General features: G+C 45.3%; 1 protein-coding gene across 1 annotated transcript in view; it reads right to left on the bottom strand.

Moving 5' to 3' along the window:
• IGF2 (insulin like growth factor 2) overlaps positions 1 to 1,389 on the bottom strand; it is a 31,775-nt gene extending 30,386 nt beyond the window's left edge. Inside the window, exon 1 of the mRNA XM_030562626.1 lies at positions 1,091 to 1,389. Within this exon, the coding sequence (XP_030418486.1) occupies positions 1,091 to 1,189 (99 nt within the window). The 5' untranslated portion in view covers positions 1,190 to 1,389. The remainder of the gene's footprint in view (positions 1 to 1,090) is intronic.
• Between the last annotated feature and the right edge of the window lie 16,592 nt (positions 1,390 to 17,981).

The following is a 17,981-nucleotide window of genomic DNA, read 5'->3' as shown; positions in this document are numbered from 1 at the left end:
CCTGCATTCCCTCAATGTCAGGTCTCAACTCCCTTCCCCTTAGTGAAGAGCAATGCCCCACCAGGTACAGTGCACAGACATACACTAGTATCAGAGGGTAGCCGTGTTAGTCTGGATCTGTAAAAGCAGCAAAGAATCCTGTGGCACCTTATAGACTAACAGACGTTTTGGAGCATGAGCTTTCGTGGGTGAATACATTCACCCACGAAAGCTCATGCTCCAAAACGTCTGTTAGTCTATAAGGTGCCACAGGAGACATATACTAGTTTCCTAAGGGTGAGCCACCCCCTTGCAGAGCACAGCTCCCATCTCAGTCCTCTATAGCTGTGCATATACAGCCAGTCCCCACGAGTCCCTACCGTGCAATGCTGTGCCACCGATCCCTTTTTTAACCTCTTAGGCTCCCACTGGGAGAAGTTCAGCCCTCTAATTTAAAGTGAGGCGACTCAGTCTGGGCCGTCATTTGAGGTCCCTCTAGCGACCCTAAAGGGGAACTGCAGTCAGGGGGGAACTTTTGCCTTTCTGTTTCCAAAACCCAAGCTCCACACGCAACCAAGGAAGAAGGCGGTGGGAGGGAGGAGAGCAGCTCATAAATACTCTGGTTCGCCTACACCGGTCACTTTTGCAAATATCCCATTGCACCCTTTTGCAAGGACTTCACCATCACTCACACAAAAGATGCCGGGATGCAGCAACAAGAAACACAAACATTTCACCCAAACGCTGCTCCTGGTTGTAATCACGTTGTTTGCATGACTCCAAAGCGACACAACCAAAAGCCTCCTGCCTTGCTTAAAAAAGAAAAAGGAAAGCCCGGCTTCCCGCTCCTGCAGGAGAGAGATATCTCGCAGTGAGCTGGGCAGCTTTTTTAGCTCATTTCCAACCCGCGTCCTTCTGTGAACTGGAGACGCGCGCGCTAAGCAAAAGGAAGAAGCAGAGTGAAGGCTCTGGATCTGCTGGGCTGACCATCAAAAAGTCTGATGCTACTGATCTTAGCTCAGCGAGCCCCCTGGCTGCCCCCTCTGCTGTGGCCCTGCCTGCTATGGTACTAGAGACAAGCCCAATATGGGTTGTTTAATGTTGTCCTTACCTTTAAACTTCCACTGCTACTTTCAACTTCTTGTGTGCAGCCCTGGAGTAAGGCTGGGTGACTGTAGCATTCATCCATGTATCTCTCTGCTCCTGACATGCTTCTGTCCTGCTTGGTTTGTTTGTTTGCTGTTTAGTGTAATTTAGGGGGAGGTTTTTGGTGTGTCAAGTCCTTGTTTTACGAGGATGTTGTTGTTTTTTCTTTGCTGTCTCTTGGCTTGTTCTTGCTTTTCCAAGAGTCTAAGCTGGTGGGGCTTGGTTCTCCCAGCTGCAGCTATATTCTCAATTAGCTGCTCCACAACTGAGGAGACAGGCTGAGAGCACTCACTGCCCCTTCTTTTATACACCATCCAATGGGCATGCTCCAACTTCTACTGTAACAACGATCAAGGCAACTCAGCCAATAACCTTGCAGAAGTTATCTAACCCCTCTTTCCCCCTCCCTCTCTCTCTCTCGTGTAACCCTCGGAGTCTCACACTAGGAAAAAGTTTCAATAACATGGTTTCATAGAATGTTCCTCTCAGGGGGCTGAATGCAGCTACTGCTCCATGCAGAAGAAAATATCTGTCCTTTGGGTGAGGGCAGAAGCAGGGTGTCTGCTTTCATCACATGCTGCTTTTCAGATGCAGGTAAAATGAGCAATAAGAATGTGGACAGATGAATGCATTTTTTATTTTTCAGAAAAGAGCAGATCATTCCTGGGCTGCCAAATGCTCTACTATTGGCTAGCAAATTCCAGACTAACATTACCAAATGCTTAGGAATGGTTTCCTTTGAGCTCATCGGTGTTTCATTTAATTTCAACAGTATTCCTATAAGGAAAGAAACCCAATGTCAGCTGAGTTGTGCTTCATTAGCCAATGGGTACCAAGTAGTGAGTCCACATTGTTCTTTTCCATGGGGCAAACTATCCATTTTCCACACTGAAATCTCTTCATCCAAGCCAGAGAGTACTTTTCTTTAAAGGTGCCTGTTTCATCTTGAATCTGATCTTTCCTCCTTTTACACAACTTCCTCTGAGCTCTTTAATTTGGCCAAAATTCCTCATTTGCCAAGAAATAAAATCTAGATGGCTACTCTAATATTTGATCTTTATTTTCAATGGCTGCATTTTCACCATTGGTCCTGCAGGTTACCTTCAAAATAACTCCTGGGGTGGAATCATGTTTCAGTGATTAGTGAAGGTGATTTTCAGTCAATGAAGAAGTTGGTATGGGAGGCAGGATTTACAGTCACCTACGGACTGAAGTGACTCGACACATGCAGGATTTCAGAAGCAAAGGAATAGGCATGGGAGGGGGTTGTTCACTGTGACTGGTAAGCTGTTAATCATTTATAACTTCATTAACATCCTTGCTATCCTAAAGTAAATATGGAGGCTTTGCCTATCTAGGGCAGACAGATACAGTATGTTCTGCACCCAGTGCTGTATGCTGGCTTTCATGCTCACTTTTAGTTGTCAACCAACCTAATGAAGGCCCCATTCTGCAAAGATTTATGCACATGAATAATCCCATTTAAGATAATGGGATGGGTCCCATATTTATAGTTAATTGTGCGTGTAAAACTGTGCAGGGTCAGGGTCTAAATATATTATTATTGCTATTGATTACTGTAGTGCCCAGAGACACTCACTGAGATAGGGGCCCCCTGCGCTAGGTGCTTCAGATACATATAAGTAAGATAACAGTGCCCTGCCCTGAAGAGCTTACAATCTATATAGACAAGACAAAGCGTAGGAGGGGAAAGAGAGGTGAACTGACTTGTCCAAGGTCATGCAGCAGGTCAGTGTCAGAGATGGGAATAGAACCCAGGTCTCCTGACCTCCCAGGTCCCAGTCAGTGCCCAAATAGTTAATGAAATTCATTAGCTAGGATGTACAAGGCATGGTTACAATGTGCCAATGCACACTTACACAATAGAAAATAATGCTTTATTTTTATAATTGTTGGGTTTTTTCTCTCTGAGGTTGGGAACCAACTGAAGGATTTCTCCAAACAAGTGGAATTCAGAAGATTTCTCCCAAACCCTCCAAAGACAAGGGCTGGTACTTTCTCTATAGGCTTTTGACCTCCCAAAGGACATATGTCTCCCTCTCAAGAATCAGGTTGTTCTTTTGATCACATCATTCAACCCTAATTTTCTTTCCGTGTCTGGATTGTGTCATTGCATTTCAGATCCACCAAACAATCCAATGTCAGTGCAATGTCCTTAAACTAAAGATGTCATCAGAACAGGGAGGAGGGCATGGTGCTGATAAAACATACATAAAGGAAAGATTTTCACCCTAAGGTTCGGCACCTAAATCCACACCTCAGTGGAAATTAGCTGCTAAGTGCTCAGCACTTTTGAAAACCTGGCCACTTCTTTAGGTGCCTAAAAAGGAATTTATGAGGCTAACTATAGACAGCCAAGTTTGCAAATCTTGGCCATATACCTTTACACCTCATCCAGTGTAAAACTTTCAGTAGATGGGAAAGAAAGTTGTATTCGTTTTCACAACCATCCTTCCCCATTTGTTTAAAAACAAATCCATATCCATGGTGGTCAAATGGGGCTGTTAGCAGCCCAGAGAGAAGAACTGACTTCCCTTCCCCCAGCTTGCCACCAGCACCTCCTTTGAGTACACAAAAGAAACCTAGAGAGGGTGAGAAGGCTAATCTCTCTGAGAAAAACAAGTGATTTTCCAGTAAACAACTGCAACAGCAAACAAAGAGGGTGAACAATAATGATAATCAAAAATTATATTGTAAGGAAGAGATGACCCCATTATGCGAGGTGTCTCACCAGCTCAGTGAAAACAGCCAGCATTTTGGGTGAGCCTTCATCATCAACAACATCACCACAGACAACAAAATAAACCCCACAAGTTGCCATTGGATCCACTTGTGTTTGTGCCTTTGATCTTTTAATTGCTTCTTAGTTATCCTTCAGTGCAAATAAATAGTGCATTGTGTCAAGAAAGAGAGAGAGCGGGGAGGATAAGAAAGAAAGAAAGACACAAAAGAAAGAGCTGTTGACCGAAAGAGAAAAAAAGCAGGTTATTTTCCCATCTTTAAAGGAGTGAGTGTATCTGTATTTGAGGGATGGGGGGAGATTGGAAATCAAAGCAAAATAAAAAAAAACACATTAAGCCTCAGGCAAATATCATCCTCACGTCAGTAGGAAGAAATGGGGGAGAGGGCAAAACCCAGGATTAACCTTGTTTGAGTTTATTCCCTGAGAGTTGAATTGATCCAAAGAAAGTATGATATAGCAGCAGAGGGAAGAAAAATAGCTCTGAAGCTTTACTGACAGCTAACCATATCACTTTTCTTTCTTTCTTTCTTTCTTTCTTTCTTTCTTTCTTTCTTTCTTTCTTTCTTTCTTTCTTTCTTTCTAGCATTTCCATGGAAATACTCACTGGAATGTCATGGGGAGGAAAGTCCAAACTCCTCTAAGCAGAAATGTGAAACTCTGACAGACACAATCAGCCCTTCCAAATAACAAGGGACAAAGTTGGCCTTTATAGCATTGTACAAATATATAGAATTATGACTTTCTGTGTATGGCTATGGAATAATCTTTACATTAAAAGAGCTTCCCAGTGATGCCTGGAAAATATGGTGCAGGAGGGCAGATGAGAATCCTGTTGGGGCAGGGACTGTGTCTCACTATGCATCTGTGCAGCACCTAACAGGATAGGGCTATGATCTCAGCAGGGGCCCGTAGGTTTTACCCAGTAACAAACAGCAATATTCTTCTGTCATCCACTGGATAGCTTTGTGGAACAGCAGCAACACAAAGGCAATTTTTCATGCTACAACACCTGCCTTCTGTCAGTAGCAAATCCCTACAATCTAAAGCCGGGCTGAAACACAACATTGCACAGTTTGACTAAAGGTATGGTTTTAAACCTTTGTAGATAAGCTGATGCAAACCCCTGTGTGAACACACTGAAATCCATTTTAATCTGTCTTATATTGGTTTCGTTTGCTGCAATACATTTATAGGCACATGCTAAACCAATAAATTCAGTTTTAAAGATGTTTAAGTGGTCCATATAGGGGTTCAAGTAAATGTTGGTTAAATTGGTGCAACTTATGTGTGTAGACATGGTCCAAGATCCCCTCTGCTTCTGATGTATTCTACAGCTGTCTTCAGGCTGACTCTACTTCTATCTGTGGGTCTCTCTCTTTATAGAAAATCCAGAAGAACTTCACATATAACAGGTATATCTGGTCCTGCCTGAAGCAGGGAATATCACAAATTGGGTAATATTTTAAATGTGTCTGATACATCTTGTTACAATTAATGTACACATAATACAATTTATGAACTATATACTAGATCTTGATTTGCCATAGAGATTCTAAGCAGGGTGGAATGGTAGAGATATGTCTATTGAGTAATTAATTGCTTTAAGACAGCACAGTATGTTCACAAAGACAAAATACCTCTGAGGAATTCTGGAATCCCAGCTATGTAACTTTCAGGCATGTCTTTGACTGGTTTTTTCCGTGCTGCTGCGCTTCAGTCAGTGGGTCCTTGTGTCTAGTCCTCATTGTCTTCAGGATGATCATTGGATGTGATTCTTAAGTGTTCTCCAGAAGCCACTTCCCACCTTATCAGAGACCCTCACCTGCTGACTCTTAGATCCAACAAACGGTGTTGGGAATTCTGATCTGAATTCTGCAGAGTCAGCACAGCAAAAAATCTGAGGAGAGACAAAACAGAGCATTTTATTGTCTGTTTCTACCTCCTCTTCTTACTCACTTTTTGGACTGCTAGGCTTTCCACAACAGAGTAGTTCTTTGGTCAGGCTCTTTTCAGAGAAAGACAATGGTCCTGGGTGAAGGTACTGGGCTAGAACTCAAAAGAGCTGGGGTCAGCTTCTGGCTCTGCTACAGTCTTCCTGTGCAACCTGGGTCAAGTTATCTAATCTCTCGGTGCCTCAGTACCCTATCTGTAAAATGGAGGTGATAATGCTTCCTTTCTCCATCTTTGGTTGCAGTATTGTTATAGTGAGGCTGGTCCCAGGATAGGAGAGAGACAAGGTAGGTGAAGTAATACCTTTTACTGGACCAGCTACTGTTTGTAGAAAGCTTGTACCTTCCACCAATAAAAGATATTACCTCTTCTACCTTCTCTCTCTCCATCTTGTCCATGTAAATAGTAGGCTCTTCAGGTCAAAGACTGCCCCTTGTGGTATGTATGTACAACACCTAGCTGCATTGAGGTCTCTAGATGCGACTGTACTATCAACAATGATGTTGCTCTTGGAGTCAGTGAAATTGCTTACACTCTGCTTTCATTCCTATTCCTGATGCACACTGCGGCTACGTCTACACTACAGCATAAATTCGAATTAGCTTAAACCGATTTTATAAAACAAATATTATAAAGTCGATTGTGCGTGTCCACACTAGGCACATTCATTCGGTGGTGTGCGTCCATGGTCCGAGGCTAGCGTCGATTTCTGGAGCAGTGCACTGTTGGTAGCTACAGTAAAATAATGAGGCCAATAACGTCGATTTGTGTCCACACTAACCCTAATCCGATATAGTAATATCAATTTTAGCGTTACTCCTCTCGTTTTGTAGGAGTACAGAATCAATTTAAAGAGCCCTTTACATCGATATAAAGAGCAGTGTAGTGTGGATGGGTGCAGCGTTAAATCAATTTAACGCTGTTAAAATCGGTTTAACAGCGTAGTGTAGACCAGATGGGTTTGATCAGGAAGCCCAGCTATGAAACTGGTGGTGAATTGCCAATGTTTTAAATGAGGAGGTCCTTATAAAAACATTCCCCTTCTGCCTGGGATAGGCCTACTGTACCAGGGATGTGTGCACTCAGCGTGGAGGGGGAGAGAGTGGGAGAGCTGAATGATTTGTTTTATCATTTAAACAAAACACATTCTCATAAGCATAACCAAGAAAGGGAGGCAACAGCACTTGGCAAACAAACATACATAAAGTGCACTTCTCTGGAAATGTTTATGCCCTGCTGCTGAGAAATACGCTGAGCACATTGACAGGACAGCGTGGTGCTCCGCTTGTGTAATTTGTAACAGGGTGAGGTGAGGACCTTGCAGTGGGCCCTGAGGACCTTCTCCTCCCCCACAGGAGCATGATTTCTAAAATACCTGCCACTTGCTACATCCTGGTACATTCTCAAGGCCAGGGGCGGCTCTAGGCATTTTGCCGCCCCAAGCACGGCAGGCAGGCTGTCTTTGGCGGCTTGACTGCGGAGGGTCCGCTGGTCCCGCGGGAGGTCCTCCGAAGCCGCAGAACCAGCGGACCCTCCACAAGCACACCTGCGGGAGGTCCTCCAAAGCCGCAGGACCAGCGGACCCTCCGCAGGCAAGCCGCCGAAGGTACCCTGCCTGCTGCTCTCGCAGTGCCAACAGAGCGCCCCCCCCCCGTGGCTTGCCACCCCAAGCACGCACTTGGCGTGCTGGGGCCTGGAGCCACCCCTGCTCAAGGCCCCAGAGGTGCTCTCCAGAGGCATTTATGTGAGGCAGAAGCAGCAGGGATGGTTTGGCAGCATCAAGGAGTAGGGGGGGTGAACACGCCTCTTTAGTTGGGTGTGATACAACTCTACCAAGGGGAGCCCCTGACAGCACACCACCACCAGGGGTTATTACTTGCAGGACTGCAGTGTACATAAGAAAGAGGAAATACGACTGTGGGCTTAATGCACTAGGCTGGGATTCAGGAGATCTGGCCTCAGTTCCCAGCTCTGCTACAGACTTCCTGTGTGAACTTGGCCAGATTTCCAAAAGAGCTTAGCATCTAGCACAGGGGTTCTCAAACTCGGGGGTCACAATCCCTCGGAGAGTTGCAAGGTGGTTATGTGGGGATCTCAAGCTGTCAGCTCCCTGGCAGCAGGGCTGGGGCTGTCAATTCCATGTATGGCTGACAGCCCCAGCCCCAGCCCCAGCTGCCTGGGGGTGGGGGTTGCACTCAGAGGCTTGCTGCCTGAAAGGGGTTGCCAGTACAAAAAGTTTGAGAACCACTATGTAGCAGCTTTCATGGGGAGGTACTGGGGACTGTGCACACCTGAAAGAGTGGCCTTTATTAGCTCTGTGCCTCAGTTTCCCATCTTACAGTGGAAGTAATAAGGCTCCCTTTGTCTGTCTTGTCTGCATAGACTATAAACTCTTAAGGGCAGTGACTGTCTTTTACTAGGAGTATGTTCAGCCCCTGGCACTCTCATAATGCAAACAATCGGGTTTCTTTAATTGTGACACTGACAACTTTTGTTTTAAGGTCCTTGTACTGCCTCTACACTGAGGAATGAAACGGGGATGCTGAGGCAATGGCATCTCTGCAATTGAAGGCCACCCGGCAGAGATGCCAGAAGGGGCTGGGACCCTCTGAACTGCTAACATACTGGAAAACAAACCCAATTCACTTTTCTGGATCCTCAAAAAATGCAAATAGCCCTTTAAAACCATAAGTGCATGTTCAGAATATTGTCACACGAGCACCTGTTTTTGTGCCTGGCTGGGAGTGAGCATTGTTTCAGGGCTGCCCAGAGGATTCAGGGGTCCTGGGGCAAAGTGGAGGAGCTGCGGTGCTTGTACTCACCCGGTGGCGGTCTTCGGCAGTACTGAAGGGCCCCCCGCCGCCAAAATGCTGCCGAAAACCCGGAGCGACTGAAAGGCTCCCCACTGCCAAAATGCCGCCAAAGACCCGGACCGCCACTGGGCCAGGGCTCATGGCACATTTCATCGGTGGGGGGCCCTTCAGTCGCTCAGCGTCTTCGGCAGCACTGAAGGGCCTCCTGTTGCTGAAATGCCGCCGAAGACCCGGACTGCCACCAGGCCAGGGCTCGCGGGGCCCCTGTGGGGCCTGGGGCCTGGGCCAAATTGCCCCACTTGCCGCCTCACCCACCCCCCGGCAGCCCTGCATTGTTTAGTTAGAGCAAGGGCACAGGCGATCTGGATGCTAAGTCCGATTCTTCCATTGATTAGCTATGAAACTTCAGGCCACTCAAGTAATGTCTCTGCCCCCTCAGTTTCCACAACAGTCAAACCTACATTGGGTGGTGGTTATATGTTATAATGCTAATGTACTGGTGATCCGAGGAGGAAAGGTAGTATAGAGGTGGTAAGTACTAATGCTATCATGCTGCTTGGGATATGGCAGATGATCAATCTCCATGCTACAAACAGGAGACGGGTTATGTCATCTAGTCCTTTCCCCTGCCAGCCAGGGCAGAATCTGCCAAATCTGGGAACTACAGAACAGATACAACTTAGATAATGTTTTCACTTACACTTTAACCCTAAGGAGCATCGTCAAAAATTAACCAATGTCAGGTCATGCTAGGACTGGTCAATGACTGTTGGCTGGGTGTGTGGAGCTGATGTGACTTGACTGAAAGATTTGTGAAGAAAGCTGTTACCTATATTTTAGTGACCCCGGGCTCCACAGGGACCCCCCACAAGAGTTTTTCGGGGCTCCTGGAGCAGGGTCCTTCACTCTCTCCAGGGGCCCTGGAAAACTCTTACGGGGCCCGGGCTCCCGGAGCTTCTTCAGCTCCGTGTCTTCTGCAGCAATTCAGTGGTGGAGGGTCCTTCTGCTCTGGGACCCGCCGCCAAAGTGCCCCGAAGACCCGTGACAGAGGGTCCTTCTGCTCCGGGACCCCCTGCCGAAGACCTCCAGGCCCCCTGAATCCTCTGGGAGGCCCTAAGAAATTCCACTGATAGACTTATGATGAATAGCTTCCCCCACTCACCCTCCAATTACCAGTCAGAGGAGAACACCAGAGAGCTGTGGAAGGAGGAACCACTCTTTAATGACATAATTTAACAGCCTTTTGAAAATGTACAGCGATATCATTAACAAGCCTGTTACAGGACCAGCTCCCTCCCCAATGGTGACTAGGAGCAGGGAGGACTGGGGCCCACCCTTTATTTAAGAGGCTGCTAATGTGGTTAATCCCTCAATTTAATTTAGCAGCTCAACCTCCCATCTCTTCTCTTCTGTCCCCTCTCCACCCCACATATCTCCACTGCCTTGACTTTCTTTTCATTAATTTCTGCTCCAGCCGTTTAACAGATTAGAATGCACTCATGTATATCATTGTGGCTTCATTAGAGTCATTGTTATGCATCAGGTGAAGGCCTGACCCTTTGCATTTAGGAATTGTCATGCTGTGTCATACCAGCTCACCCTGAAGGCCTGGCCTAGACTAGGGTGCCACCTTCTTTGTAATTCTATACATCCTTTTGCCCTGTTTATTGCACAAATGGATCAGTGTGAACATTCCAGATGTGACTAATGTTGCTTAATCCACTTGAAGTTCTGCCCACCATCCTCACTCAGTTCAGCTGCAGTGTCTTCTGGGCAAATATCCCAGAGTTCCCATCAGCTCCAAGCAGCTGTGTATTCCAGGAGATACTGCAAGGCTTTGTGGAATATTGTGTGTGTTCCCAGAGGAATTTTGAGAGGCAGGATCAAGCACCCATAGCTCCTTGGGAAAATCTCCTGATTCCCTAGCAATGTATCCCATAAAGCTCCTGGAGAATGTACTATTTCCAAGCAACATAGAGGTCTGGCCAAATGCCCATCACATGCTCCTACATCATCAGCAAAATTTTGTTATGGAATAATCTGTCCATAGAAGTTCCTTCCTAAATCAACAGTTAGTGAAAAGCTTATGCCCCAGAGCCTGAGAATTTCTATCCCTTATATGTTTTTATCCTGTATAACATAACTGCATTGACCCAGGATTACAAACAGATGGCCCGTTTCCACAGACCCAGTTCCTGCCCCTTGATTTATAGGCACCGACTCTAAATGTTAGTGACAGGGAGATTTCTGTGCCTGGATTTAAAGTGTTGCTTCCATCCCACATGCCACTGGTGAGACATTTTTAAGTGCCATGGCAAACAAAGCACATATGTGTCTAAAACATTCCAGGCAATGTCTACGTGTGCTTTTATAAAGTTCTCTCCAAGTTCTGTGATTGGTTGCATTGATAGTATAAGAGTTAAATGGACTTCCAAGGCAGGTGGGGCAGTGGTGGGTCTGACGTGGTAATATCATAGACATGTTATTTGAAAAGCTAAGAATTGTGGAATTCCTCACCTAATTGAATATTCCAACAGTTTAAATAAAAGTGAAATGTAATATAAAAGATACCACTAAATCAAAGTACAAAGAAGACTGAATTAAAAAACCACTCAAACCTCTCCCTATATAACCTGCATGCACGATGATCTACCTCCCATAATGCTCATTTTCTAATTTTTAGTGTATTTTCTGTTGGTAAAATTAGCTGCATCTACACCTGTGGGGAATTGGGTGTCCTCACTAGCCACAGGACAGTTACAGCACAGGTAGCAGCTGCTTCACCTTTCCACATTGCACCGTCAAAGATCCAGTCACTATTTTTTTTTTTTCATGAAAAGTTGTTTTGCGTTGAAAAATTGACTTTTTTTAAAAAACCCAAAAAATATTGGCAACAGCTGTCAACTCAACGAAATGTTTGATTCTCCACAGCATTTTCTATCGATGTCACAATAGATATAAAAAAGTTGTGTTTAGAACAAACCTAGGTTTTGGCAAACAAAAGATTTCGATAATGTTTTTGATAAAAACATTATGTGGGGAAAATTATTTTTAAAAAGAACCCTGGAAAGTGTTTAGAAACCCGTGAAATGGAAACCACTTCAGTGGGTGGAAATGTTTGACAACATCTCGTTACTTTCCTTGATGAGCTCTACCCATCCCTATAGCTCAATCCTGATATGGACCAGCTGCCTCTGTGGGTCTGGGTTGGCCACTCAGTCCTTAGTTCCCACAGTGAGGATGCAAACATGCCCAGTGTAGTGTTTCATGCAGAGGGGAAGTGGTGGTTGTTGATGTGAACAATTGATCACTGGGCATGTGGACTCCAACGGAGTTTAGACCACGTCCTAGGAAGCGATCCGTTACACTAACAGCGTGGTACAAGCAAACAAAACTTGCGTCGTTATGATACTGGAGAATGCTAAGAGTCATGAGAAAATGGAGAGTTCCATTTGACACAGCATCAATGCATCATGGAGGGGGACATGGGGTTCCAGAAAAACAAACTGCAAGAATCTCAAGACTAACGTTTAGCCACAACATTAAATCAAAACAAAAGAAAGAACAATAGAGAAGAGCTAAAAACAACTTATTGTAATCTTCTTGGGGCAGGGGCATTAATTCAGTTAACAGAAGAGTCTCTCTCTCTCACACACACACACACACACACACACACACACACACACACTCTCCAACCTATGAAACATTTCCAGATGGCTTGAGGAGTTCATGGAAAAGGTGTGCAAGGTGTTGCAGTTACTACAGCCAGCCATTCAAGTGTATAGCCTCTCAACAGAGAAGGTGGCTCAGTGTTTGAGAGCCCTACAAGAACAACGATGGAAGAAAACAGGCAGCCACTGCACTGAGTGGCTGGTGTTATAAAAGAGGGTTTTTTAAACCAATGGTTTTCAACCATTTTTCATTTGCGGACCCCTAAAACATTTCAAATGGAAGTGTCAACTACTTTGGAAACCTTAGACATCATCTCCAGACTCCTAGGGATCCGCGAGCCACAGGTTGAAAACCACTGTTCTGTGGTAATGACAACCTTTCGTGGACCCCTTAGAAATAGTCTGTGGACCCCCAGGGGCCGTGGACCAAAGGTTGAAAACCACTGTTTTAAAAGAAACAAATGCATCCAACGTGCAATTCAGATATCCAACACGCAAGATGAGGATGCTTTGGATATTAAGGTGGGTGCTACCAGGCATCCTCAAAATATCATTTCAGTTGCCATAATGATGACAGTTCCTTCCATCCAGAAGGATCCCAAAGAGCTGAATGGATCATGTACACCACTGAAATGCAGTCACCTCTGAAGTGGAAAGCAGCAACCCCCAAGCACACATGTGGATGAAGGGAAAGTTTGGCCAAGGAAACTGGTCCAGTGCCCCTTGCCCTACTCTTTTTTAAAAAAAAAAATGTTCCATGGAATCTTAGCTGTCCATGTAGAGAAGCCAGGACCTAGGTTTTATTGTCTCATCAGAAAAATACACACAGTAAAGTGCAAGGAACTCAATTTATCTAACTGAGAAGGATGAAGAAATGAGTTGACTCTGGAACTGGCTCCAGAGTGTCTGAGTATTTCGTACCTTAGGCTTAGGTAATTAAACCATCCCCTCAGCATAACCGTAATGTACTTCTCAGACATTGCTCTGAAGCTGACCTCACACTCTCATCTAATCAACATTTCCCAAGATACTATGTCCTCCTTTTAACATGCCACCTCTGGTGGAGATATGGTGTATTGCAAGAGGGTGTTAGTTTGGGGAGCAGTTTGGACAGCATTGTTGTGTCTATGCAGGAAAATAATAACCGAAGTAACCATCCTTGGTTGAATGAGTTGGGCCATTGCTAATCATGGATGGAGTATTACAATTCAGGCAATTGAAAGACATGCACAGTCTAACATCTCCAACCTAGACAGTTAAGAGTTGAAGGTCATGCCACATATCATCAGAAAGTGAATTTCCTCTAGATTTGGAATCTATCTCTGGTACCCATTGACCTAGTACAGGGATTCTCAAATTGGGGGTTGGGACCCCTCGGGGGGGTCACAAGGTTATTACATGTGAGGTCGCAAGCTGTCAGCCTCCACTCCAAACCCCACTTTGCCTCCTACATTTATAATGGTGTTAAATATATAAAAAAGTGTTTTTAATTTATACGGGGGGGTCACACTCAAAGGCTTGCTGCGTGAAAGGGGTCACCAGTACAAAAGTTTGAGAACCACTGACCTAGAATGTGAACGCCTCACAATCTTTACCCCAGTGATGTAAGGAAGTGCTATCCCCATTTTACAGATGGGTATCTGAGACAAGGAAACTAACTGACTTGTCCAGGTTCATATAGGAAGCCTGTGCCAGAACAGTGATTTGAACTGGGGTCTCTCAAGCACTATGCACGCTAACCATTGGACCATTCTTCCTCTCACAAGAATATGGTCTGAGTTGTCCTATGAACTTGATGTAACAATATATTTAGTAGTAGTAGTAAATTTGTTAGTTTACCCGTGTAAATTAATACAATCCCATCAGAAGAACTGATTTACTTCTAACATGTAATTTATGCAAAAGCAAAATCTTAGTGCAAGGCCAAGACGTGGTCTGAGGGTATGTGCTGGAAATGAAGACCCGGTGAACCAAGCTGGCATACTGCAGATCAGGGATGAGATGCTGCAAGACACAACAATGGGACAAGGTTTGCCAGAATCCCACTGTAAAGGCAATTTCATGAGCCAGGTAAGGCTCTGACTACACCCTTCATAACTTGGACTGTGCTCTGAAACCATAAATCTGACAGAAGCCTATTTTTTTTTCTAGGAATGATGCCTCAGGTGAGGCCTGCCTGGCCCACATAGATAAAAATATGATTGATTGATTTTAATTCCCTAACCCCACTGAGGGTATGTCTATACTGCAGTTAAAAACCCGCAGCTGGCCCATGCCAGCTGACTTGGATGCGGGCTAAGCAGCTGTTTAGTTGCCGTGTAGACATTCGGGTTCAGGATGGAGCCTGGAATCTAGGACTCTGTGAGGTAGGAGGGTCCCAGAACTCAGGCTTCAGCCCAAGCTGGAATGTCTACATCGCAATTAAACAGCCCAACAGCCTGAGCCCGAGTCAACTGGCACAGACCGGCCGGGTACCTAATTGCAATGTAGACATACCCTTATCAGCACTCACTCCCTTACAGAATCAAAGCCCCTGTCTTTGCCACGCCCTGCTCCTGTTACAAGAGCCATGCTCATCCAATCAGGGAAAAGAAACAGTACCTTGTGGCTTAAGTAACCAATCACACTAACCAATGCCCATTGAAATTTGAATATCAAACACTCAAGGGGAGGGATTGTGCTCCCCACTTTGGTATGTAGGGGTTGTAAACAGCCTGCAGGCAGGACCTGGGCTGTCATAGTCACGCCTATGTGGTTTGCAGCGCAGGGGTGGAGCCAGTGGCAGGAGTGTGCAGGGCCATAATGCAAAATACTGAAGGGACCCTGAGCTGTTTCCAGTTGTAGAGCAGCCCATAGGCAGACCCCCAGAGTAGCCCAGAATCTTGAGCATGCAACAGTGATTTATTGAGGTCTTTGCACTACTCCTCTCCCAGCCTTAGACCGTCTAGGAGGGGCAGCAGAGAAGCCCAGCCTATGTAAACCCTACATCACTCTAAAACCACAACAATCTACACCTGTGATTGAGAGAGGGAATCTGAAATCGGCTCCCAGACATTCCTCAAACAGAAGCTCAGTTCACCTGGTAAAGTATTCACTGCAAATTATTCGCTCAGCTGGAAATGTATCCCACCTTGCAAATGTCTGCTTGCCTTCTTGGATGGGATTTTTTTTCTTTTCTTTGTGGAGTATAAAACATCATTATTTATTTATCAATCATCATAGGGAGGGCAAATTTTTGTGCTTAGACTGGTAAATTCTCCTGTAAGCTTTGCAAAGCTGCATGGATCTATGATGATGTCAATTGCCCCATTTTCCTCCCTTTTAAGGGCCTGATCCAAGGCCTATTGAAGTCAATGGCAAGAATCCTCTTGACTTCTGTAGACTCCGAATGAGACCCTAAGTGATGTGAAGTCTTCAGGGTAGAACAGTTCCAGCTATGAAAGGTTAACACACTGAGCCTCTGTAGCTATGCAAATACATGAATGTGATTAATGATTAACAGGCATGTAATTATAGCAATGGAAATTGTATCAGTCTGTCAAATCTGTCCCCCCTTCTTTCGCCCCCTCCCCAAATTGATTTATTACTCAGCCATAAAAATCTACCAGGTGAAACTTTGGTTCACAAGATCTTAGCCTGAAAGTAAATCATTTGGGTTGGTTTTGACTTGATTTAAAAAATTTAAATAAAATAAAATAAAATATATTCCTACTGGTTTGACCCTTTCAAAACAATACAAGTGCAATAAACTGAAAACAAACCACTTCAGATTTTTTCCCCACAAGTCTAACTCAAAGGAGGGGTATGATTTCTAAAAAATTAACCCTTAAAAATGACCAGGGGAATTACGCTGACTTAGATTAGTTTATATGTAGAGAAAAAAAGATAGTAAAACATGGGCAGAGACTCTAGACTTTTAAAAATCACCTGGCAGGCATCCTCAGTGTTCACTTCTCCAAGAAAATCATTAAAGTGAGTTGAAAAATGTTAGTCTGACATTTCTCAGCAAAAGACAGGGCCAGAGTTTTTGTGAAAATGTTCACGTCTTCCCCCCCATACTTTGACCAACGCTAGCCATAAAGGGTGGGATTTTCAAAGGCTTTCTCTCTGTGGAGCTCAAAGGAGATCAGTCTTATTACTCCCATTTTACAGATGGGGAAACTAAGGGACAGGCAGAGGAAATGACTTGCTCATGGTCACTCAGCAGGACAGTGGCAGAGCTGGGAATACAATCCAGGTCTCCTGAACCCCTGTCCAGTGCTCTATGCACTGGTGCACGAAGGCCCAGATCCTTTGAGGATTTTGGCCTAAGTGATATAGGAGCACAAATCCCATTGAATATGCTCCTAAATCACTTCAGTTCTTTAAAAGTCCCCAACCAACTTTCTTTCATTGGACCCTAAAATCCTACTGAGGCTCCATTTCAGCAAGTTGGTAGACCTCAAATGGGGCCCCACTGACCTTGAAGTAGTTTGCAGGATCAGGGTATTATTCACTAGGGGCTTGCCAGGAAGGTTCCCCTTGTCAACAGAAACATAATCAGGAGGCCCACAGTCCCTTCGGTGAATGATACATGTTTTACAGCCTGCTTTCCCTCACCTGCCCTCCACCCTTCTGGTAGCATGGGGACTCGCAGTGAAGCTGTAATAACCCGAATGCAGGGTAAAGGCTGACACTGCAGCACTTCCAGGACACTATTCTGTTCACAGCAACAGGATGGGGAGGAACACCAGGGTTAACTGAGTTTCCTGGATTTTGTCTGTTTAGAAGGTGACCTCGAGTGTGTGGGATGGGGGACACAGAGGGAAGAGGGGGAATTTATTATTATAATAAGCATGTTTTCACTAAACAAAGGTTTTTAAAATCAAATGGGTTGGGGTGTTGGGAAGATGGTAAGTCTAATGCATATTGCTGGACCTGGTTTTGCTAGCCTTTGGCCTGAGCTACACTTAAAACGTAAGGCTGATGCAGCTGTGATGCTCAGGGGTGCAAGAAACTCACAACACATTGTGGCACAGCTATGCAGACCCCAATGGAAGAATCGGTGTTGGTACTACACCACCAGAAAACCCCCGCCTTTCCCTGTACATTGCCTCTACACTATGGGATTATGCTGTCATAGGTGTATTGATGTAGCTATGCCAGTCTAATCCCTGCAGTGTAGACACAGCATGACACTGAATGGCATATGACAGGGGTCCCCAACGCGGTGCTTGTGGGCACCATGGCACTCGCCAAGGCATCTAAGTGCGCCCACGGACTGGCCGGTGGATGAGCATCTGCCGAAATGCTGCTGACAAGCAGTGTCATCCAAAGGTGTCGCCGAAATGCCACCGATTTCGGCAGCATTTCAGCGGCGCCGCCTACTGATGTTGCCGCTTGTCACCGGCATTTCAGCAGATGCTCATCTGCCGCCGCGGTCCTCCATGGCTTGTCATCTGGCACCAGCCAGTAGAAAAAGGTTGGGGATCACTGGAGTACGGTGTACCATTTCGTATGAATAAAAGTGGTAGCAGCTAGTCCATGGTGATCTGCCTGAAAAAGGGGAAAGTGACCCACAGTGAATGCAGCAGGCATGGGGAGAGAATGTATCATCCCACTACAGAAAGGATGTGGACAAATTGGAGAGAGTCGAACAGAGGGCAACAAAAATGATCA

Source organism: Gopherus evgoodei, chromosome 4 (assembly GCF_007399415.2).
Source record: "Gopherus evgoodei ecotype Sinaloan lineage chromosome 4, rGopEvg1_v1.p, whole genome shotgun sequence".
Classification (NCBI taxonomy): Eukaryota; Metazoa; Chordata; order Testudines; family Testudinidae; genus Gopherus; species Gopherus evgoodei.
Note: the sequence above shows the minus strand (reverse complement) of the source record. Positions and strands in the feature narration are given on the sequence as shown.